This window comes from Jaculus jaculus, chromosome 14 (assembly GCF_020740685.1).
Source record: "Jaculus jaculus isolate mJacJac1 chromosome 14, mJacJac1.mat.Y.cur, whole genome shotgun sequence".
Taxonomy (NCBI): domain Eukaryota; kingdom Metazoa; phylum Chordata; class Mammalia; order Rodentia; family Dipodidae; genus Jaculus; species Jaculus jaculus.
The window spans coordinates 67,573,837-67,599,278 of NC_059115.1; the positions used below are offsets into that span (position 1 = coordinate 67,573,837).

A 25,442-nucleotide genomic window follows, 5' to 3' on the forward strand; every position below is an offset into this window, starting at 1 on the left:
GGTTTTGGTATCAGGATGATGCTGGCTTCATAGAAGGAGTTCCACAGAATTACTTCCTTTTCTATTTTATGGAAAAGTTTGAGAAGTACTGGTGTTAGTTCTTCCATGAAGGTCTGATAAAATTCACCAGTGAATCCATCTGGGCCTGGACTTTTCTTAGTTGGGAGACTTTTTATAACTGCTTGGATCTCCATACATGTTGTAGGTCTATGTAAATGGTTTATCTCATCTTGATTTAATTTTGGTAGGCTATATGAATCAAGGAAATAATCCATTTCTTTAAGATTTTCAAACTTAGAGGCATATATATTCTTAAAGTATGTCCTTATGATTTTCTGAATTTCTTTGGTATCTGTTGTAATGGTTCCATTTTCATCTCTAATGTTATTAATTTTTGTTCCTTCTCTCTTTCTTCTGGTCATATTTGTTAAGGGTTTATCAATATTGTTTATCCTTTCAAAGAACCAACTCTTTGTTTCATTGATTCTTTGGATTTTTTGGTTTCTATTTCATTAATTTCTGCCCTAATCTTCATTGTTTCTTTTTATCTACTGACTTTTAGTTTGCCTTGTTCTTTTTTTTTCCCCCAAGGCCTTAAGGTGAAGCATTAAATTGTTTACGTGTGAACTCTCTAATTTCTTAATACAGGCACTTAGAGCTATAAATTTCCCTCTTAGGACTGCCTTCATTGTGTCCAAAGATTTTGGTACATTGTATTCTTATTATCATTGGATCCTATAAATTTATTGACTTCCTTTTTGATTTCTCTGATGACCCATTCATCATTCAATAGTGTACTGTTTTGTCTCCATGAACTTGTGTATGAGTACAAGAAATTATTTCAATTTTCTTGCATTTGTTAAGATTTGCTTTGTGTTGTGATATATGGTATATTTTGGAGAATGTCCCATGTGCTGCTGAGAAAAATGTATATCTGCAGCATTTGGATGGAATGTTCTGAAGATATCTGTTAGGTCCATTTGTTCCATGACATCATTTAATCCAGATGTCTCTCTGTTTATATTTTGCCAGATGACCTGTCAATTGATGAGAATCAAGTATTGAAGTCACCCACTACAATTGTGTTTGGTGTTATCTGTGACCTTAAGTCTAATAGTGTTTGTTTGATGAAATTGGGAGCCCCCAATTAGGTGCATATGTTTAGGATTGTAATGTCCTCCTGCTGGGATGTTCCTTTAACCAGTATAAAGTGACCTTCTTTATCTTTCCTCACTAATGTGGTTTGATATCTATCTTATCAGATATTAGGATAGCAACCCCTGCTTGTTTCCTAGGCCTGTTTGCTTAAAATACCATTTTCCATCCTTTCACCTTAAGACAGTGTCTATCTGAGAGATAAGTTTCCTGGAGGCAACAAACAGCAGGATCCTGCCTTTTAATGCAGTCTGCAAGCCTGTATCTTTTGGTTGGTGCATTGAGGCCACTGATATTAAGAGTTATTATTGAAAGGTATGTGTTCATTCTTGCCAGTCTTGTTTTGTAGTGCTCCCTGTCTTCCCTTTACTCGCTTGTTTTAACTGTTATTTGAGTGTGGTTTGTTTTTTCCTGTTTCCTCATGTGTGTGCTTTGCTTTCTCCTCAGAGTGAAGGATTCCTTCAAGTACTTTCTGTAGGGCTGGCTTAGTTGTCATAAATTCCTTTAGCCTCTTTTTGTTGTGGGATGCTCTTGTTTCTCTTGCAATTCAAGTTTTGCAGGCTAAAGTATTCCTGGTTGACAGTTGTTATCTTTTAGAACCTGGAATGGAACACATCATTCCAAGCCCTTCTGGCTTTTTTTACTTTGTTTTATTTTGTTTATCAAGGTAGGATCTCACTCTAGCCCAGGCTGACCCAGAATTCACTATGTAGTCTCATGGTGGCCTCAAACTCACAGCAATCCTCCTACCTCTGCCTCCTGAGTGCTGGCATTAAAGGCGTGTGCCACCATGCCGGCTACTTCTGGCTTTTAAAGTTTGTGTTGAGTAATCTCCTGTGATCCTGATGGGCTTGCCTTTATAGGTGACTTGCTTTTTCTGTCTGTTTTCAGTATATGTTCTTTGGTTTCGTGTTTAATAGTTTAAGTATAACATGGCAAGGAGAGGTTCTTTCCAGGTTTTGCCTATTTGGTGTTCTAAAAGCTTCTTGTATCTGCATTGGCATTTCTTTCCCAATTTGGGAAAATTTTTCTTCTATGATTTTGTTGAAAATGCCTGCTAAGCCGGGCGTGGTGGCGCACGCCTTTAATCCCAGCACTCAGGAGGCAGAGGTAGGAGGATCGCTGTGAGTTCGAGGCCACCCTAAGACTCCATAGTGAATTCCAGGTCAGCCTGGGCTAGAGTGAGACCCTACCTTGAGAAAGAAAAAAAATAAAAAGAAAAGAAAAAAAAAAAAAGAAAATGCCTGCTAAGCCTCTGGATTGAAATTCTTCTCCTTCTATTATACCCTGAATTCTTAGATTTGATCTTTTTGTAGTGTCCCAGATATCTGAAATTCCTATCCATACCTTCCTATTTGCTTGTCTTCTGTTTGTAAGACTGTATTAGGTCTGCCACCTGTCTTCTAGTTTAGATATTTTATTCCTCCTCTCATTTATTCTATTGGTGAGACTTTCCACAGAGTTTTTTATTTCACTATGTTTTTGTTGTTGTTTGTTTGTTTGTTTGTTTGTTTTTTGTGTTTTTCAAGGTAGGGTCTCACTTTAGCCCAGGCTGACCTAGAATTCACTCTGTAGTCTCAGGGTGGCCTCGAACTTATGGTGATCCTCCTACCTCTGCCTCCTGAGTACTGGGATTAAAGGCATGCGCCACCATGCCTGACATTTTCTTCAGTATTTCCATTTCCTTACTCCTGTCTTGTAATGACCTCCTTATTTCATTAAGCTGGTTTCCTGTGTTCTCTTGGGATTCCTTCAGGAGTTTGTTTTCTTCTTTAATTCCTTTGTTTTCTTCTTTGAGTATAGATAAAAATTTTTTTTTTTTAAATCTTTGTCAGGCACTTCATCTAAAACAGTCTCATTGGGGACCATTTCTGATGGAGTTATAATTTTTGGTGGGATTGTATTGTCTTGATTCTTTGTGTTTCTTGTGTTATAATGTTGCAATTTTTGCATCCTGAGTCGATTTGATGCTTGGGTTTTCTAATAATCTGTGGTGCGTTTAGATTTGGAAATCCAACTTTATTATACCTTCAGAGTAAGAGATCCAGGTACCAAATGTGGCTCTTGTTCTCCAATCCAGCCGCAGAAATAATCCTAGGTGTTGAATCTGCCTGTTACTCAACTATTCTAGTGGGCTGGGTGGAACAATTTACTGGCAAATTCTAAAATTCTCCTGAGCAATATACACATTCAATAAAAACCGGCACAGAGTATTTAATTGTGGGGATTGAAACAAACAGATAACCTTATAAAGCCAAAAATCCCTAAGGGTATGTATTGCTCTACACCCTTAATCCTGTCTGCTGAGAGGTTGAGATTTCTGTTCTAAAATGAGTTCCAGGTCGGCCTGGATCTGAATGAGACCTTGCCCCCCAAATAATGACAAAAGAAAAAGACAAAGGCCCTGTGAATCTGAAAGCATCAAAGGCAACAATAAGTCAACCCCCAAATACAGCTTGAGGATGGCAAAGCCAACCAAGACCAGGTAACCCGTAACCTGCGCTGACATGGAAAGAGAGATTCGTACTTCCAGTGCAGGCCTGTGTACCTGCTTTTCTGTCAGTCAGTCTCATTACCTTTTGGGGCGGCTTCCAGTCTCACCAATGCTGAGTGCCCACCTCGAGCCCTCCGGGTTGTGCTGTGCATCTGGCGTTCTGATCAGCTGCGCTGGACGCTCTGCCACAGGGAGCTGAATGTGCTCTCTGGAGGGTCACAGTGCTACCAGCTGGGAGATGGGAAGCGCAGGAAGCCTGGAGTTGTCCTGGAACTGCTCAGCCGGTCCCACCTGCGTCCCCTTCAGCAGCTCCTCTGCTGTCTCTCCTTCAGGTTTCTTGACTTTGCAAGGAGGCTGATGAGGTTGGAAAAATCCATTTGTTCGGTCTCTGCTCCTGCGGCTGGGCACTGGGTAGGCGTGTGGATCGGGTCCAAGTCCACAAGCTCCTTGGTGGGATTCTGGCCCATTTCCTCCTCTCTGATAGATCTTAGTCTCTCCTGCTTCTCCACTGTGGCTGATATAAACCTATACACCAGGGCTGGAGAAATGGCTTAGCGGTTAAATGTTTGCCTGTGAAGCCTGAGGACACTAGTTTGAGGCTCGATTCCCCAGGACCCACGTAAACCAGATGCGCAAGGTGGCACACACATTTGAAGTTCGTTTGCAGTGGTTGGAGGCCCTGGTGTGCCCATTTTCTCTCCCCCCCCCCCCGCCTTTCTCTCTGTCTGTCACTCTCAAATAAATAAATAAAAATAAACAAAAAAAAAAACTATACACCTTCACTTTTCAGTTGAAGAGTGTATTTTGCTGTGGTTTTGCTCAAATCCCTCCCTGGGTTGGATTGGTGTGACTCCTATGCAACCATCTGACTTAGAACCTCTACCATCCAGTTTTATAATAAAGAAACCTTGGCCCCATGGTCAGTAGGTGACAGAACCTGGGCTTGACTTTGGGTGTTCCTGGCCTGGCCAGCCTTCATGCATGGCTCTCTTTGCTTGGTTTACATGGGGAGACCCTGAGGTCCAAAAGAGCAGCCTTGGGGCTGCTGGAACCAGAACCTGTTGTAGAGAAAGCCAAAAGGTGTCACACAGAGAGACAGTGTCCGGGGAAGAGTGTGTTCGCTCCGGCAGGATAGAAACATCCCTGGCAAAGCAAACAGCTGAACACTGAGTGGCTTTGTGAATGCCCGCACTTCCGCTCCAGACCTAAAGGGGTAAAGGAGCTCACCTCCCTAACCTGCAGAGGAGTAGCTCTGTCTACCTCGCAATCCTGGGCATGGGGACTTCTGCCTCCCAAAGGCAAGGGTGGGCGGTTTCATTCTCTCTGAACCCTCAGCTCCTAGTGAGTGTGTGGAAGCCAGGAGCTCCCCTTCCAACCCCATGCAGCCAGCACCCACAGACCAGCTCAGCTTCTCTGGGTCCGCCCTCAGCCAAGGCCAGCAGGACTCCCTGCACACACCCCTGGGGGCCTTTCTGCTTGTCCGGGTGTCCCTTTGGCTCACAGGGATCCTTGAGTCCTGAGGAAGATCCTCAGGCGCAGAGTGCCTGCAATCTGAGCTGGCCAGAGAAGCACCCCTGCCACGCCTTGTTAGCCTCAGGGCCACGTAGGCTGAGCCAGACCTGGGACTGGAGTCTGGCGGGAAGCCTCCAGCTTCCTCTTGAAGCGCCGGGAGCTGTAATTGCCCAGAGGACGGTGAGCAAGCGGGGAGCTGGGAGTCCCCCTTTTGACTGCTAGTGCTAATGCGAGGCCAGGCTGCAGAACTGCCCCTTCATGTTTCTCTGGGGCCTGCTAGCGTTTGATCTGGAACTGCCAGCCTCTCCCCTGCCACCTTCCTAAACGGTGCTAACAAGCACCGCTGTGGCTAACCAGGCTTCAGTGGCGAATGAAGACCAGGTAGTCACTGTAGGGGCCCATGTAGTGCGGGGGTTCATCCTGAGCACTGGGAAAGGGGAGAACAAGCCCCTTCCTCCCAGTGTCTTCTGTTCATATTATCATCTTTCTTACAGAGGAGGAAACAGAGGCACCTTGTGCCCGAGTCACACAGGCAGAAGGGAGACGGAGTCCAGGCCTGCGTGGGTCAGGGCTGCTTTCCCAGTGGACTGGACACCCCCAGACCGAGGGCTGTTCCTGGGCACGATCTCGTGCTAGCCCAGGCTGACCTGGAATTCACTCTGTAGCCTTAGGCCGGCTTTAAACTCGGGGCAATTCTACCTCGGTTTTCTGAGCACTGAGATTAAAGGTGTGCTCTTAAGAGCCTCAGGATATGGGGTGGAGAGATGGATTAGCGGTTAAGCGCTTGCCTGTCAAGCCTAAGGACCCCGGTTCAAGGCTGGATTCCCCAGGACCCACGTTAGCCAGATGCACAAGGGGGCGCACGCATCTGGAGTTTGTTTGCAGTGGCTGGAGGCCCTGGCGTGCCCATTCTCTTTCTCCTCTGTCTCTCCCCCTCTTTCTCCGAATGTCACTTTCAAATAAATAAATAAACATTAAACAACAAAAAGAAACAGCCTCAGGATATGCCATGCTAGCTTTACCCTCCAGTCCTACGAAGTGCCAGGAGTGATTATTTTCTGTTTTTCATTAATGGGTATTTCAGCATTTTGCTATAAATGTCTGGACAGCAGTTACCTCCAGTAGATGCTAGGCCAAGAAGCGCTGGGTGAAAGGGTACTGTCTCAGCTCCTGTATGAAAACACAAACCCTAGGGTGGAGCCAAGGGAGCTGAGGCCCATGAATACCGACAAAACATCAAATACTTGGAAATTGGTTTTCGTGCCAGGACCTTACTCAAGTTAAGTATGCATAGCTCTTCCACCAAGCTATTCCTCTCACTCCATGAAATCCGTTTTCAAAACTCATCTATTCAGTTCTTTTTTAAGAAAGGTTTTTTAATTTTTTTTTATTCATTTATTTATTTGACAGAGAGAAAGGCAGATAGAAAGAGAATGGGTGGGGGCTGGAGGGATGGTTTAGCGGTTAAGGCACTTGCCTACAAAGCCAAAGGACCCAGGTTTGATTCCCCAGGACCCATGTTAGCCAGATTCACAACGGGGCACATGTGTCTGGAGTTCTTTTGCAGTGGCTGGAGGCCCCGGCATGCCCATTCTCTCTCTCTCTTTCTCTCCCTCATAAATAAATAAAATATTTTAAAACTGTAAGTTGAAATTAAACCCTTTCTTTTTATTTATTTATTTCAGAGGGGGGGGGCAAATATATAGACAGGGAATGGGCACGCCAGGGCCTTTAGCCACTGCAAACGAATTCCAGACACATGCGCCACCTTGTGCATCTGGCTTACGTGGGTCCTGGGGAATCAAACCTGGGTCCTTTGGCTTTGTGTACAAATGCCTGAATCACTAAAGCCATCTCACCAGCCCTCTTTCCTTCCTTACACTGCTGCTCATTGAATATGTTGTCCCAGCAAGGAGAAGGTAACTGATGCACCCAGTGAGATGTGACAAGGCCACTTTTAAACCCAGACCTGGGTAGAGAGCCTCATGCAGCCCAGGTCAGCGTGGCAAGGACAGGGCCAGGACCCGGATCCAGGCCCCTCACACGGTGCTCTGCCGCCACCCCCCCATCCCCATGAATCACTGCTTCATTCTGTCCATTTTGTTTGCATGGCTGGGCCTTGGGCTGAGTAGAGCTCAGTCGGCAGAATGTGATTTGAGCATTCATCAGAACATTGTGTCTCCCCCATTCAATTGCAAGTAGCTGTGAAGATGTATGCTCCTGGTTGCTAGGCAACCAGGTGTAACCCAGTAAGGCACTGGGGCAGTGATTCACCTCAGGCACTCACCCTTCTTTGCCCGCATGCCCCCCCCCAAGGTGCAGCCCCTCCCAGGCAAGCAGGAGAATGAACCCCAGGGACTCAGCATGAGGTAGAGAAACACAAAGTAGACTCAAGCAGTAAAGGGGAGCAATTCTCAACACATAGGAATGGTTCTGCCCCAAAGGAAAAATGGAGTGTTGCAGTCAGGTCCGCATCGCTGGTAGAAATCACCCAACCAAGAGCAGCTTGTGGGGAAAAGAGGTTTATTTTGGCTTATAGGCTTGAGGGGAAGCTCCATGTTGGCAGAGGAAAAGGATGGCATGAGCAGAGGGTGGACATCACCCCCTGGCCTACATAAGGTGAACCATAGCAACAGGAGTGTGTGCCAAACACTGGCAAGGGAAAACTGGCTATAACACCCATAAGCCCACCCCCAACAATATACTCCCTCCAGGAGGCTTTAATTTCCAATTGCCATCAGCTGAGGAACCTAATATCCAGAACACCTAAGTTTATTGGGGACACCTGAATCAAACCACCACATTCCACCCTGGCCCCCATAAACTGATAACCATACATGATGTAAAATGTAATGCATTTGTTTAACTTTAAAAGTCCCCATAGTTTTTTATCAATTCCAATGATGTTCATACATCCCCATAGTTCAAGATCTTTTAACTGAGCCATAATACCAAAAAATAACCTCAAGAAACCCATAATGGCACAGAATAAACATTCATACTGCAAAGATGGCATTGGGCATAGCAAAGAAATATTCAACTAATACAAGATTTAAAACAATCAGGACAAACATCAAACTGTAGCTTCAAGTCCAACACCTCTAGTTAAGTGACAAATCTCCAAGTCCAATAATTATAACTAGCAACAAGTCTCTGGAGTTCCAATTCCACCCCTCCAGCTAGGCTACTCACAGCCCTGGAAAACTTCACTGGGTGTGGCAGCTTTCCTTAGCAGCCATCTCATGGTTCCGGCATCTCCACTGGGTCTCCACTGCAATCCGTGGTTCATCCCTATGGCCCCATTGGGTCTCCATGCAGGCAACCAGCAAACCTGCTCCATACTACCCATGGCCATTTCCAAATCACAAGACCATGTTGCAAACTCAATGACCCTCTCTTTCCTGCATTTCTTATACTCCAAAATATCACGTAGGGTGCAAATTTGTTAATACGGGGTTGGGGAGGTAAAGCAGACTTTGAAGAACAGGACAGGCCCCTTCAAAAGAGTCTACATTCTTCCCATTGCCCCAGCACAGGTCAGCTGGCCCAATCTCAAAGGTTGTAATCTCTCAATTGCAGCTGAATGGGCCGCAGTTCACCCAAAGACTTTTCTTTCTGTGCCATATCCCTCTGGTTACACCAGTTCTCATACCATTTCTATGCCAAGCAACCCTGCACAATTTCTCAAGACACAGGCATAACAGCAAGCTTCCCACACAAACTGGTAGCTTTTTCTCACCCTCATAAGTCAAACTTCACAGTCCATAGTTCTTACTGCCTTCAGGTCTTTCAACTCTGACCAGAATAGTCCATCAACCCATACTTACAGCACTGCAAGGCATCTCTTAGGCCAAGGTTTCAAATCCTTCCACATTCCTCTTGAAATTCAACTCCAAAAGGCCAAAGCCACACAGTAAGGTGTGTAGCAGCAACCCCACTCTCGGTACCACTTTATTGTTGCAGTCAGGTTTGCATTGCTGGTAGAAATCACCCAACCAAGAGCAGATTGTGGGAAAAAGAGGTTTATTTTGGCTTAAAGACTCGAGAGGAAGCTCGACGATGGCAGGGAAAACAACGACATGAGGAGAGGGTGGACAGCACCCCCTGGCCCACATAAAGTGGACAATAGCAACAGGAGAGTGTGCCCAACACTGGCAAGGGAAACTGGCTATAATACCCATAAGCCTGTCCCCACCAATACACTCCCTCCAGGAGGTGTTAATTCCCAAATCTCCATCAGCTGGGAACGTAGCATCCAGAACCCCTAAGTTTATGGGGGACACCTGAATCAAATCACCACATGTAGGAAAAGCTTTTTATGACCGTATTAGTGGCTCACACTTTGACCATGCGCCGGATGCTGTTCCCAGTACATTCACATACGTGACACGCCCACATGCTCCTCACGGCAGTCCTGTGGGTTGGCACTGTTACAACTCCCCATTACAGATGGAAAAACCGTGTGGGGATTAACATCCCTGCACCCAGCATTGGGGCAAGTGGATGAATGGCAGGTCCAGGGGATGGAGTTGAAGGCTGAGGAGGAGAAATGGAATCTCATGGACGTTCTCTGGAGCTGGGCCAAGTCCAGCCTCAGTGGTAAAGAGCTGGGGTCGGTGGACGGGTTCCAATCAGAACTTCCTGATGTGGAGCAGTGTGGCAGGTACCACAGGAGACAGGTATTAGGAGGAGGGGACAGACACAGGTCTGGGAAAGGAAGGAACTATGAAGGGAAGGAGATATGTTTCCAGTGGAAGCAAGGTCACCTCACCACCGGGGACTAGAATTCACCTTCTGCTGTCTCACTCCACTTGCACAGTTCAAGACCACGAGCCCCATCCAAGCAGGGACTAAGTGTAATGGGTTTTCGTGAGCTCTGGATGTAACACATTATCCAGCAACTTAGATGCAGCAACCACGAGCTGTTTACTTAGTAATGTGTGGTAAAAAGAACAGAAGAGAGTGGATGGATGAACGAATGAGTTGATGTTACTCTTCACTGTCAAACAGGGGGTGCTAGACACGGTTGGTGAAAGCCTTCAGATCCATTGCCAGTTACAGAGTGCAATGCAAGCCCATCATGGTCCCCAAGGAAGGTGAGAACAGTGGACATGGGGAGTCAGAAGCTGTGGGCAGGAGGAGGGAGACTTACTGAGGAGCCATTGTAGGAGTGGCCAAGAGACAGTTGCTGCAAGTTTGAATTCAGCTGTGGTCTCAAGAACAAAGAAAGGTCAAGTTCAATAACAGCAGAGGCTGATCTATATGACCCAACTCAAAGAGGAATAGATTTGCAGGAAACAGTCCGTTTGGTTGCTCAGGGATTGGCTAAGAGAAGTGGACAAAACCACCACAAAAGACTCCCTTGTGAACACCCTGAAATATCTTGGTGGGGGGCGGGAGGGGGACATGCTGTGAGACATTGCGAGTCCCACCTTCCTTAACCCACAGCTGTGGCAGACATCACTAATCAATCCCGATGTTCAGGCACTATATCAACTCAACTCTAAAAAGGCCCACTAGTCAATTACTTACCTACTCCTGTCCTTAGGACAGTGGTGGGAGCCCTCAGTGTGGGCCAACTCTGGAATCAAGAAGAAAAGAGGTTGAGATGCAGACGTTTGAGCAGTACGTCCTTGACTTTAAGGTCAAGATGCAAACCACCAGGGAACTGGATGTGACTAATGAACTTGGCCCTCTGCAGTCCTTCACATTACTATAAGAGAGCTCATCTCAGACAAAATCACCTTGTTGGTTTTGTTCATTTTGATTTGCTTAAAACACAAAAAGCACCTGCCATTATTATGAATGGTATCATTCTGATCGTGGTCTTTCATTCTTTCTTTTTATTTTGCGTGTGCATGTGTTGTGCATTCATGTGTGTACGCTTGTTTGTGTGTGAGTGTGTGCATGTGGTTGTGCATGCTTGTGTGCACGCGTGTGTGTGGAGACCAGAGGTCGCAGTCCGGTGAGTTCCTCAATATCTTCCATCTTACTCAACGGGGTAAGGTCTCTGAACGTGAGTTCACCCTTTTGGCTAGCTCTCCACCTGTCTCTGCATGCGCAGCACTGAGACTATAGACATACACTGTCGCTCTGGCTTTTCTGTTGAGTTCTGGAAGTTTCCATGCCATCTCCTGACCAGCCCTTGATAACGATTTGGATGACCCTAACCCTAACCAGGCTTGGCTGATGGCAGATTTGCTATTTGAGGAAGACCACAGGAAGCATGATTTGTCTCATTGTGAGACCTAGAGATCGCCACCGTGAACTTGGCCCCCGTGTGGCGGACACCTGCTGTATGCTGGACTTCATCCTAGATCACCTCACGGTGGGAGCCAGCTATTCCTGGAGTTCATAGTCTGGCAAAGTGGGACAGAAGCTGGCTTTGGAGCTGCCTATTTTGTCCCCCGCCCCATGGCCCAGTCCCAGACTTCTGCTCCTCCATAGACCTTCAGCTTAACAAGTAGAGAGGCAGGGTGGAGAGACAAAGAATATTCTGAGCCTTGTCCCCCCACACCCCGTTATCAAGAAAGACTTGTAGCCAGCTCCCTGACTCCCATCTCCCAACCCAACAGGAGATAGGCTGCCCCTCACTACAGCCTGCTTCTCAATCACACGAGATGGACAGTGAGCTGTTCCCCACGGTGGCCTCTGGTTTTGCCACGTCCCAGGAGACACACTTGGCGATGCCAGTTGTCAGCTCCGTTGGATTGCCTCCCCTCAGTCACTGCGGCTCACCTGTTCACACAGACCTCACCGTGCCCCTCACCCCAAGCCCCACGAGGAAGAGATGGTGCCAGCCTCCCACCACATGGCCACAGTGCCTGGCACATGGGGTGAAGGCGTGAGACCCCTAGGCCGTGGTGCGGGCAGAATTATTAGAGACGCACAGAGTGTTTCAGTTATAGGCAGGGTCCAGGAAGTGCCAGGGAAGCTTCATCAGCCGTTCATTGCCAAGGCTGACCAGTTCAGACCGACACCCACACCAGCGACCCAGAGCAAGTCCACAGCGCCTCGGTGTCTGCAGTTCCGACAGCAGTCCCAGCCTGTAGGGTTAGCGCCTTAAGCCTCAGCTTCTCCTCCATGGAGCGCAGACAAGGCTGGGGTTTCTTTGTGGGCAAAGGCTGGGGAGATGGCTCTCTGGGGCACCACACCCTGCCCAGGTGGGAGTGGTTTGCTCCTCTAAACCCGGGCTGATTGGCTGGGACACCTGGGGTGCGTGTGTCCAGGTGTGGTGGCGCCAATTCTAAAGGATATCCTCCCAGACCCATAGAGACAGCGACCCCACCTTTCTCTCTTTCCAGAAGTGGCAACAATGCACTTTTTACCTTTGATTACTGTCTTCACTTTTAATCTTTTTGGAAGCTCACTTTTTAAAAAATCACTTTTCATGTTTTGTTAATCTAAGATCAGTGTTTGTTCACATGGGCTCCTGGGCTCCACCGATTTCTCTTTTTCCATTTCACCCTCCCTTCCTCAGCCCTCAGTTTCCCCCCTTCCCCAGATCTTTGTGATATCTGAATCAAATGTGGTATTTAAAAAACTCATTTTCTTGCCGGGCGTGGTGGTGCACGCCTTTAATCCCAGCACTCGGGAGGCAGATGTAGGAGGATTGCCATGAGATCAAGGCCACCCTGAGATGACAGAGTTAATTCCAGGTTAGCCTGGACCAGAGTGAGACTCTACCTCGAAAAAACCAAAAAACAAACAAAAAAAAACCTCATTTTCTTGAATCTGGATTTGCCAATTCTTTGGTTAGTTTGCAGATATAAACTCAGGGCTTGGGCGTTCTAGGAAGAACCCCAGAACCCCAAATCCTCCCATTTACAATAAGATATCTATATATATATATTTTTTTCGAGGTAGGGTCTCACTCTAGCTCAGGCTGACCTGGAATTCACTATGTAGTCTCAGGGTGGCCTCAAGCTCACTGCCGAGTGCTGGGATTAAAGTGCCATAATACTGAGCTTATGTTATTTATTTATTTATTTGAGAGAGAGAATGGGCACACAAGGCCTTCAGCCACTGCAAACGAACTCCAGATACATGCACCCCTTTGTGTATCTGGCTTACGTAGGTCCTGAGGAATTGAACCTGGCTGGTTTGGCTTTGCAGGCAAGCACCTTAACCACTAAGCCATCTCTCCAGTCCAATAAGATGTGGACCCCGTGTCCCCTCATTTGTTCCTGATGTGTGTTTTGCCAGCAATTGCCACAGCAGCAACATCAGATAGCTGATGGAGAGTTCTAGCAACACCTGGGCTAGTGGCTGGGGCGGCCAGGGGGCATTTCCCAGCAAGTCTTTCCCTGGCCTTCACAGGTCTGAAGCTACCTCCAACCTCCCTTTCAACAAGGACACAGGCAGCTGAGGAGCTTGTTATGTGAGCTTGGGCATGGAGGGGGCAGCTCAAGGAGACCTGAGCATCTACCATGCTTCAGTCTTGTTTGTCCGGCCCTTCTGCTCCCCTCTTCCTGAGCAGATGTGTCTAGGAGCAGCCACGTGTTTATTAGGCATCTACAGTATTTCAGACCAAAATACACCATGCCATCCCTGCTCTCATGGAGCTGGCAGTTGACAAGGGAGCTAAGCATTAAGAAAAATCAACTGGAGCTGGAGAGGTGGCTTTACAGCTAAGGCACTTGACTGCGAAGCCTAAGGACCTAGGTTTGATTCCCCAGTACCCACATAAGCCAGCTGCACAAGGTGGCTCATGCATTTAGAGTTAGTTTGCAGCGGCTGTAGGCCCTGGCGTGCCCATTCTCTCTCTGCCTCTCTTGCTCAAATAAATAAATTAGCTTAGTAAATAATAAAAAAGGAAAACCAATGGCATTATTAATGGCTATAATAATAATTTAAATGAAAGAAATTATTGGCAGTGGTGGGGATGGAGGGGCGAGCTGTGAAACAGAGTCCAATCCAGCCAGGAGAGGGGCTTAGCCAAAGGAAGGGCTGAGTTAGGTCCAGTATAAAGAAGAGAGGAGGCCAGGAGAGATAGCTTAGCAGGTAAGGCAGTTGCCTGCAAAGCCATAGGACCTGGGTTCAATTCCCTAGGACCCACGTAAGCCAGATGCACAAGGTGGCGCATGCATCTGGAGTTCGTTTGTAGTGGTTGAAAGCCCGGATGTGCCCATTCTCTCCCCCACTCACACACCTGTGTCTTCCTCTCTCAAATAAACAATAAAATATTTTTTAAAAGTAAAAGAAGAGATGCAAATTCCTTGAGGCAGGAATTTACTGTGTTGAGGCCTCGGGAAGGAGACTGGTGTCCCTGGAGCACGGTGGTGGGAGGCGGGTCGCAGAGGAGGGCAGGGACCAGGCCGTGTTATGAGTGTGACCTTTCCTGTGTATGATGGGAACCACTGAAGTCTAACAAACAAGAACTCAACACAAACACATAGTGCTTGACACTTTGGAAACATCTCCATGGTTACTGAGTAGAGTGGACTTACTGTGCAAGAAGACAGACCGGGGGCTGGAGAGATGGCTTAGCGGTTAAGCGCTTGCCTGTGAAGCCTAAGGACCCCGGTTCGAGGCTCGATTTCCCAGGACCCACGTTAGCCAGATGCACAAGGGGGCACATGCGTCTGGAGTTCGTTTGCAGAGGCTGGAGGTCCTGTTACTCTCAAATAAATAAAAATAAACATAAAAAAAGAAGAGAGACCAGTAAGGCATCTACTGAAGCCATCCTGGGAACAATGGTGGCGGCCTGGACTGACGCGTGGGCGGCAAGAGATGTGGCCAGGTGTGAGTTCTGGCTGGAAGTCACTGGGACAGCAGGGGCGGCTGTGGAGGAAGCTGCAGACAGGACAGACTGACAGATGACAGGGTCATGTTTTGAGCACCTACCGGGTGTCTGGCTTGTGGTACCTTTTGCTTTGTTTTAATCTTCCTGACCAGGCTATGGACTGAGCAGCGGCGCCTATGGCAGAGAAACTGGAGTGACCTAGTCAAGGACACACTGGTTGTCAATAAAGAGGCCTAGATTTTAACCAGGAATATTTGTCTCCAGGTCCACTTCATCCAAAGGTTAAATAGAAACAAGACTTCGCTTTCTTATAGTAGGCGTTGATTTCAGTTTAACACGAACATGCTCTCTTGTTTAAAATTCACTTTTCACACCAGAACTGACCAGTGCCTTTTCCAAGGGGCACTGCCGCCTTCAGGAGTTTGAAGCATCTTTTCTGCACACTTGCATGTAAAATATTCATAGAAAACAGAGACTGCTGTGTTGTTGTAGTTTTGTGTTCTATGTAAGTGAAACTGTTCATATTGTTGTGAAACTTGCTCAACAGTTCGCCTTGGAGAGCCATCTATATTAGATCTATATTAGTGCCTATGAATGGGCCTCATTGAATATTTTTTATTTATTGATTTGCAAGTAAAGAGAGACAGAGATAACAGAGATAGACAGAGAGAGAACGGGCATACCAGGGGTCAAGCCACTGCAAACAAACTCCAGACGCATGTGCCACTTGTGCATCTGGCTTACATGGGTCCTGGGGAATCGAACCTGGTTCCTTTGGCTTCACAGGCAGACGCCTTAACCACTAAGCCATTTCTCCCGCCCAGACCTCATTTTTTTTTTTGTAAACTGTTGTATAGTATATTGTAGATTAGATGTACCATAGTTTATTTAGCCCACTCACTTTCCAAAGACAGAAATGCATTTTTTTTCTATAACTGTCTTAGCTTTTGAAGGGCTTGTGGATTTTATTTTAAAATACGAGACTTTTATTTATACTAATGGAGGAACCCACATCGCACTGACAACACAAATATTTAGCGACACCCAGCCCTGTGGCTAAGTTTTCCCAGTTCCTTTCAGGTGCTCAGTGTCCCTGGGGGCTCGTGCCCGTCCATCGCCAAGTCTGTGCATAGCAAGAGGCAGGAGGGAGGCAGGCTTGCTGGCCTGGCCTAGGATTCTGGCCCTGACACAGGCAGAGGACAGCCAGGGTGCCTCAGGTCTGGCTCTCTCTGGACGTAGAGCCATACAGCCCCGCTGCCGATGCAATGTGGGGACAGCTTCAGAGTTCTGAGGGAGGAAGAGGGTGTCCTGCCCATTCTGGGTGCCAACTGTATGCCTGGAGCTTGCCCTCCCTGGCCTCCAGTGGGTGGAACTAGGTCATCTCTAGTCCCCACTTTACACATGAAGAAACTGAGGCTCACAGAGGAGCACCCACTGGCCCAAGGTCTGGTTGAGTCTGTGGCTCCACAGGGTGGGTGAGTGGCGCCGATAGCCCAGCCCCCTCACTCTGCAGGGCACCCTTTCCTGGAGGGGTGGGGAAATGAGGTTCACAACCGTTGTGTTGACGCACCTTGACCGGTCCCAGGTCACATGGGCAGTAAATACAGTTACCGGCCTCTGTGTTTCTAAAGGGCAGAGACAAAGGCCACCGCAGGACGGGCGGAATGAAGTATGTCATCCGGAAGGTTGACAGAGAAGGTGAAATGGCCACGATTTGTATGCATGCAACAAGGCTCAGCTTGGGGCCGGGTGCTCCATCGTGTTCCCTCGTGTCTCCACAGGGTGATGATTAGAACCAAGTGGGAGGAAGGTGGGAGGAAGGGCCCAGCCCCTTCCTGCAGAGGGTCAAGCCATCTCTCTGTCCTTGAGCCTCGGTTTTCTCACCTGCCAAATGGGTGAGACAAGTTGACGTTGGACTGGGGCCCACGGGAGTCTGGGGGAGCTTTGAGGGCAGGTTGCATAAGCTTTCAATGAGATTTGCATTTCAGGTGAACAAGTTCTCTTTTTTAATATTTTATTTATTTGGAGTGATAAAGAGACAGAATTGAGCTCCAGACACATCTGCCACTTTGTGCAGCTGGCTTTATGTGGGTCCTGGGGAATTGAACCTCAGGCTATCAGGCTTTGCAAGCAAATGCTTTTTTTTTTACATTTATTCATTCAGGCCATGAAACCATTTTTTAAAATAATTTTTATTTTTATTTATTTACTTGACAGTGACAGACAGAAAAAGAGGCAGATAGAGAGAAATAGAGAGAATGGGCATACCAGGGCCTCCAGCCACTGCAACCGAACTCCAGATTCGTGCGCCCCTTTGTGCATCTGGCTAACGTGGGTCCTGGGGAAACTAGCCTCAAACCAGGGGTCCTCAGGCTTCACAGGCAAATGCTTAACTGCTGAGCCATCTCTCCAGCCCAACAATCGAGTGCTTTTAACCATCGAGCCATCTCTCCAGCCTGAACAAATAATTTTTTGTTAGCTTTATGTCTAGCATTCCATGTGACATCATTCAAGCTAAAAAAAAAAATTCACTGCTGATCTGGCAAGCCCTATATTCCTTGCTGAAGATAGTGAGACAATGGGTAATGTTACAGCATCTGATCAGAGCCTTACCAGTCATTTCCATACTTCCTCAATGCCCTTGCCTTCTTCCCTGCCCATATAGAACATTCTGGAACCACAAGGTGAGCAGCTTCGGTAGAGGAGTCCCACCATGGAACAGGTACAGGAACTCAGCCTCATTCAGGAGAAAGACAGTGGTGGGTTTAAACCAGAGGACGCCATGCCCACTTGTGAATCAGAGTTAGAGGTGCCCGGCATCCGAGCCCTCGTTCATTCCCTGCCACACCCCGCGAGCGCGTGTACGCAGGAGGCCTCTGCTGACAGAGAAACCTCCTGGCACCGTGTCACCCACTGTCGGGTGCTTTGTCTACAGCTGTGTGTCGTATCTGCACCGTCAGAACCAAACCGCAGGGCTGGCCCTGGCTGCCGCATCTCCTCTGTCAGCGTCCTTTCTCCCCCTGCCTGGGCTCGGGCTCGCTCAGCCCTCCACGGGAGGCAGAGGTCAGGGTTGGGTGGAGCGGCTCCCTCAGGCCCAGGCCGGTCAGCTGTCAGCCTGGAGGCTGGTTAGCAGCTTCTGGGAGGAAGGAAAACCTTGTGGGAGCCAGCTCTGCAGAAACATGAAAGGTTGACTTGGTGGGTCCGGGCTCGATCACCCACTGTCGCGATTTGGACAACTCTCTGTGTGGCCAATGGCCCCACGTCTCAGACATATTGGGGCTCAAGTGAACAGTGGCCCCCAAAACACCCGGCAGTCAGTTTCCTTTGATCCTGCCTTACCAGGTGTTGCAGTCAGGTTTGCATTGCTTGTGGGAAAAAGAGGTTTGTTTTGGCTTGCAGGCTCGAGCGGAAGCTCCACGATGGCAGGGAAAATGACGGCATGAGCAGAGGGTGGACATACCCTCTGACCACCTCTGATAAGGTGGACAACAGGAATAGGAGAGTGTGCCAAACACTGGCATGGGGAAACTGGCTATAACACCCATAAGCCCACCCCCAACAATACACTCCCTCTAGGAGGCGTTAATTCCCAAATCTCCATCAGCTGGGAACCTACCATTCAGAACACCTAAGTTTATGGGGGACACTGGAATCAAACCACCACACCAGGCCAAGCCTGAATGCCCACATCCTGTGGCCCAGCTGGCATCCCCAGACCCTCTCACTCACCAGCTGGTACTGCCCCGGCCTCTGGGGAGCAATTTGTGTCCACCTTGACAGACTGAACTAATAAACTTTCTAATCTCGTTAAACCAAGGAGGGTCCACTGTGCACCAGACAGCCCAGATGCCTGTGTGGGAGATCAAGTTTAATCCTTCTAGGAATCTTAACCCTCCCGGAACGGAGAACTCAGGGACTCGGGTTGAGTTTAAGGAAAACCAGACGAGGGAACTTCTTTCCAGCTAGGGAGAAGGAGAGAGCCAGTTCCTTTCTTACCTCTAGCGAGGTGGACGCTGCAAGGACAGACCTCAAGGACATTCCTTGCTTTTTACTCTCAGGCACCTTCACTCCTAAACTGCCTCAAGAGGTCTCTGGAGCCCCTGAGCGGGAGACAGGCGCGCCCCATCACAGGTCTCAGAACAGGGGCAGAGGTCAGAGGTCAGCAGGTCAGCTCCCTCAGCTCCTCCCAACCACCAGAGGCCCCTAGAGGCCATGTAGCCTGGCCCATTAGTGCCAGGTGACACGTGTGGCAGAGTCCTGCCTGGCCCCCAGGGACCAGATCTTAAGTGACCTGTTCCCTCCCAGCTTCATCCTGGACGTCCACCCAGCCCTCCTTTCCCTAACCCAGTGCCCCACCTTTGTTCTGAACAACCACACCTACCTTCAGAGCTGCTTACAAACGTGGCCCACACAGATATTTTTATTCATTTACTCTTTTAATTTTTTTTTCATTTATTTTTATTTATTTATTTGAGAACAACAGAGAGAGAGAGAAAGAGGCAGAGAGAGAGAGAGAGAGAGAATGGGCACGCTAGGGCCTCCAGCCTCTTCAAAGGAACTCCAGATGCGTGCGCCCCCTTGTGCATCTGGCTGACATGGGTCCTGGGGAATCGAGCCTCGAACCGGGATCCTTAGGCTTCACATGCCTCTGCTTGGCTTGGAACCCCAGGCCGCTGGCTCCAGCTGGCCATGTAGCCTGGCCCGTTAGTGCCAGGTGACACGTGTGGCAGAGTCCTGTTGGAGAGATGGCTTAGCGGTTAAGCGCTTGCCTGTGAAGCTTAAGAACCCCCGTTCAAGGGTCGATCCTCCAGGACCCACGTTAGCCAGATGCACAAGGGTACACATGCATCTGGAGTTTGTTTGCAGTGGCTGGAAGCCCTGGTGCGCCCATTCTCTCTCTCTCTCTCTCTCTCTCTCTCTCTGTTGCTCTCAAATAAAGAACTAAAAATAAACAAGAACAACAACAAAAAAAAAAACCAAAGCTTTAAAAAAGTTTTAAAAAGGCAAGTGACATGATGCACTGGAGCTGTGCTCCATGCAGCGATGGGAAGTGAGCAGAAACCCAGAGCAGGAACCAGATGCCACAGTGGCATGGGGGCAGGCTCTGTGCCACCTCCGTGGCTGCCACAGGAAACTACCCTACACCAGAGTGGCTTTATGTGGGAGAATGGCTCTTCTCACAGCTCTGAAGCCACAAGTCCCAAATGAGGGTGTTGGCAGGGTTCTACCCAAGATGCTACAGGAGAATCCATTCCCGCCCGCCTCAGCCCCCGACGGCCGCAGGCTGCGTCGCTCCAGTCTCTGCCTCCCTCCTTGTCTACATGTCTACTCCTTGAGGACACTTGTCTCCGGTCATGGGGACATCTGGATAATCCAGGATGCTCTCATCACAGGATCCTTGCCTTGGTCACTTTACTCAAAGGAAGCCACATTTGTGGGTCCAAGGAGTTAAGACTCGCATATTCAGAGGTCCCCAGCTTACGGCAGTCCCACCAGGGATTTGACCGTGTTACCGTTCTATGCTAGCATGCCTCGGTACGGCACTCAAGACACGCGACATTTTTTAGCATAAAGGAGGCTTTCTGTGAGGTGACTTTGCCTGGGGCTAGTGACAAGGGCAGGCTCAGCTGAACTACGATGCCTGGGGGGGGGGGGGTCAGTGTATGACATGCATTTTGCCTTACAAGTTCACGAGAGTCGTCCTGCACAGTGAGTACAGAACCATCCGTGTCTCCGGGGTTCCATTCACCCACTGCACGGCGCCTCTGGCATCTGGCAGGCACCCCCTCCCCTCGGGGCCTGAATCACATGCAGGGTCGTACTCCTGGGCCAAACGCCTGGAAGGTTCCCGCCATGTTTCCCTACTCTGCCCCTTCGGCAGTTCTTGGGGGACATCCAGGCGTGTCTGTCCTGGCCCAAACCCAACCTCTCTGCCCTGTCCCTTACAGGTTTGCCGGGCACCGCTCCAGACCTGGAAAAGAGAAAGCAGATTTTCGGGCAAAACTTTATACCTCCAAAGAAACCAAAAACCTTCCTGCAGCTGGTGTGGGAAGCCCTGCAGGACGTGACGCTCATCATCTTGGAGATCGCAGCCATCATCTCCCTGGGACTGTCCTTCTATCACCCACCCGGCGAGAGCAATGAAGGTAGGAGGCCTCGGCCAGGTCCCTGCCCCACACGCTGCATGCACAGTGGGTTCATGGTCACTCCCCCAGAAAGCAGAGCTCAGCCATAGCCAATAAGTGGCCAAGTACCCCCCACACCCCAATGTGGAGTGGAAAGTTAGACCAATGATATTAAGGACTACGGTATTCATTTATATATGTGGCATCTCCAGTCGGCCCAGTCCTTGGCCAAAATACCTCCCTAACCACCTGACAAGGTAGAAGCCATGATTGTGCCCATTTCAAAGAGAGAGAAAAAAAAACTAGGGCACAGAGAAGGAGGTTAACTTGCCCCAGATTGCCCAGTAGTGAAGTCTATTTTGTTTTGCTATCACAGAATATCAAAGGCTGGGTGATTTATAAAGAAATTTACAGGGCTGAAGAGATGACTCAATGGTTAAAGGTGCCTGCTTTAGCTAGGCATGGTGGCACACCCCTTTAATCCCAGCACTCAGGAGACAGAGGTAGGAGGATCACCGTAAGTTCAAGGCTACCCTGAGACTGAATTCCAGGTCAGCCTGGGCTAGAGTGAGACCCTGCCCAGGTTCAATTCCCCAATACCTACATAAAGCCAGGTGTACAAAAATGCCACACGTCTGGAGCTTGTTCTGGCTTGCCCATTTTCTCTCTCTCCTCCCAAATAAAGCAAAAATATTTTTACAGAAAGAAAGAAACAGTTCTGGAGACTGGAAGTCCAATACCAAAGTGACATATCTAGTCAGGGTCTCTAGTCACATCGTTTGAAATTTATTTTTATCTTTTAATTTTTTAAGAGAGAGAGAGAATTAGCATACCAGGGCCTCAGCCACTGCAATCGAATTCCAGACATTTGTGCCACCTAGTGGGCATGTGCAGCCTTGCGTTTGCCTCGCCTTTGTGTGTCTGGATTACGTGGGATCTGCAGAGTCAAACATGGGTCCTTAAGCTTCACAGCGCCTTAGCCACTAAGCCATCTCTCCAGCCCTCTGGTCAGATCTAATATGACAGGACAGCGCATAGGGAAGTCCAGCAAACCTGTTAGCTTGGGTCTCTCTTTTCTTATGAAGCCACTAATAGCACCATGGGAGCCCCACCCTAGGGACCTCATCTAATCCAAGTTCTCTTGTAAAAGCCCCGCCCCCTAAAGTCCATCAATACAAGCACATGAGGATTAAACTTCCAACAAAGAATTTTACAAGGCCTGTTCAAAACCACAGCGCCTGGCAACTAAAGGCTTGGCTATAGAGGGTGTTAGAATGCAGTGCCAGGCTCCTTCTGAGGCTGTCCTACTCTGTTGCTTGACAAGGGGAGCTACAGGCTGGCTTTGAATGTGCATTGGGGTCAGGGTGACCCTGGCATCCATGCAGGCAAACCCACAAGGGCTGTCTTCCCCTCTGCAGACGAAGTGCCCAGTCGCTGGCCTCACAGGCTGCAGACACAAGCTCTCATTTGAAAGCGTTCAGGCCCCATTCCCAGATCTCCCAACATTCCCCACTCTTAGGGCACCCCAGCCTCTGGGAGTCACTCTAAAATGGGGTCGATCCTCAGAAGCTGCAGGTCACTCACTCCCCGATGCCCTCAAAGCTCTGTACCTGTGGCCTTAGGGCAAACTGTGTTCTGCGGGTAAGTCTGGATGGGCCGCTTTCCTGCAGCCTGTGAGTAAAGGATGTTTCTACACTTTTGAGTGGCTGGAAAAAAAAAAATCAGAATAATCCTCGTTCATGATATGTGAATATGAGGCAAGACTCATATCTTCCTGTCTACAGTCTTATGGGGACATGCTCATGTCTCTGCCACCCTGCCTGTGGCTTTCTTCGCTCACACTCACCCTGCCTGTTACAGACGGCTGTCAATACTGCCCACCTCAGCGTCACCCCCAGCCCCCAGTGCAGCTAGAGAATGCAGCCGTCAAGGCCCCCTCTTTGTAGTTGTGAGCCATGGGGGAAACACTGCTTCCTTCATGTCCCAGTTATGTGATAGGAGGCAAAGTGACTTTCAGTCTCTGAATCTTGGTTCACTCGTCTGCAACACACAGCAAGCGACTCCATCTCCCAGAGCTACCGTGAGGAAGCGATGAAGGGTCTCAGGCTAGGGCTGACACTCTGGTGACCAGACGTTTCTGCGCTCTCCCCTCCCCGCCCTGATGGTTGCTAGACTTGCCACCAACATGGTTCTGCTGGTCCCACATCTCCTTCTCAAGTTCCATCCTCAATCGGCCATGCCTTTCATGCTTTATGGGAGAGGACACCTCCCTCCACCATCGGCCCTGAAGAATCCACACTCGCCAGGATCTGTGTCTTCCGTGCAGAGTCTCAGTCCGAAGGGGACATCCTCAAATCTGTCCCTGGATTCTGAGTGGGGGGTCACAGGTCCGTGGAACCTCAGAAGCAATGTCGCAGCTTCTAGAGGAAACTCAGGGCCAACCGACCTTGCGTAAAGTCAGCACCCTTAACGCTTGTTGGGAATCTTGACCTTCGCTAATCCCTTCACTGCCGTTACTCCAGTGCCCTGTGGATGGTGGGCCTTGCTTTGCTCCCTAAGGCCCCCCCAAAAAAACTCCATGCAATTAGCATGTTACAAAACCCATACAAGTTCACTGGATAGAAATGTCTAAAATCAAAGTAGCACAGAAAAGAAATTCACCGTATTGTCACCCAGAGAAAGCCCACTGCTGACTCATAGGTGTGTGGCTACTGGAGGTGTGGGAGACTGTGAGACAGCAGCAGCCCATGAGATGTTTCTGTTGTTGGATGGTTTTAAACCCTACCTTTCGATCCAGGATCTATTGTAAAAGTTATGATGAGGCATTTCCTAACGAATGTGCTTCACAGGTAGTTACATAATATATCCACTGCTTAGCATGTGGAGAGTGATCACCTAGGGTCTCATTGTCCCCAAGAAAGGGAAACAGCTCTGAGGTCTTTGAATGTCTGCAGCTCTGTTCCCTCCCAAGAGATCGTAGCCCAGAATCTTAGGTAATTAAGTCTATAAGCTTTTTGTTGTTGTTGTTGTTTTAAGATAGGATCTCACACTCTGGCCCAGGCTGTCCTGGAATTCACTATCTAGTCTCAGGGTGGCCTCGAACTCACGGTGATCCTCCCACCTCTACTTCCCGAGTGCTGGGATTAAAGGTGTGCACCACCACATCTGGTTTAGTCTAATCTTATATATAACACTAAATTGCCCTTTTATTTTGCATGATTTCTTTCCATAGAGGATATAAGGGAGATTGAGTAAAAAGTCAGGCAAAGCAGGGCGTGGTGACGCACGCCTTTAATCCCAGCACGTGGGAGGCAGAGATAGGAGGATTGCTGTGAGTTCGAGGTCACCCTGAGACCACGCCGTGAATTCCAGGTCAGCCTGAGCTAAAGTGAGACCCTACGTTGAAAAACCCAAAGATTAAAAAATTTTAAATCAGGCAAAAGAGGGATGAGAGCAGACAGCTGTTGTAGTCAGCTTCACAGTTGCTGGGATGGTCTTCCAATCCAGGCACAATTATGGGAGGAAGCTTGCAGATCCAGGGGAGGTTCCATAATGGGGGAAGAAACCGGCCCCCTTTCACAAGTCCACACAGAGAGAAATGCTGCCACCAGCGCCACAAGCAATACGCTCCGGGAACCCCAGGCTGAGCTCAAACACTTTGCACACCTTTAGACTGGGATTCATATCCACCTCCAAACACACCTTAGGGCTGGACCCTAGGATCTACCCACAGTGACGTCAAGTTACAAGCTTGAATAAAACTCCCGAATCTGTTGGGGGACATGCATTCAAACTACCACATCAGCTGACATTGTCACTGTGACTTAAGACTTAAATCGGACTTGAGCTTCCAGACATCCTGGGCAGAAAGGGAATAGATTTGCATAGCTCAAGTACTAACTAGGAGGAGGGTGACATTTCTCCTGAATGTGAATCCTGGGATGGTTTTCCCACAGGACTCTAAGAGCGATGCACAGTGGACAGCCTTCTCAGCAGCAGTTCCATAGCACATGCATGGCTACTTTAAGGCTCCTCAAACAAAGCTGGGGGCTACTGCAAATATACGCTGATGAAGGGACTTCTGGATTTTTAAAAACATTTTTATTTATTTATTTGAGAGAGACAGAGAGGAAGAGTCAGACAAAAAGAGAGAGAGAGAGAGTACAGGTGGGCCGGCCCCCCACTACAAATGAACTCCAGATGCATGCATCACTTTGTATAACTGGCTTTACATGGGTACTGGGGAAATCAAACCTGAGCTGTCAGGCATTGCAAGCAAATGCCTTGAACTGCTGAGCCATCTCTGCAGCCCCACTTCTTGCTATTTTTATCTCGACCCAAGCAGAAGTCTGTTCCTCCTCACTCCTTTTAACTACCCTGTGGGCAGATACTATTCTTACCCAGCAAACCA

At 48.6% G+C, this 25,442-nt stretch overlaps 1 protein-coding gene across 8 annotated transcripts in view; it reads left to right on the forward strand.

The window, feature by feature from the left end:
- Atp2b2 (ATPase plasma membrane Ca2+ transporting 2) overlaps positions 1–25,442 on the forward strand; it is a 129,148-nt gene that overhangs the window by 20,941 nt on the left and 82,765 nt on the right. For all 8 annotated transcript variants that reach the window (XM_045134301.1, XM_045134302.1, XM_045134306.1 and 5 more), the window contains exon 2: positions 20,855–21,052. In XM_045134301.1, the coding sequence (XP_044990236.1) occupies positions 20,855–21,052 (198 nt within the window). The remainder of the gene's footprint in view (positions 1–20,854; positions 21,053–25,442) is intronic.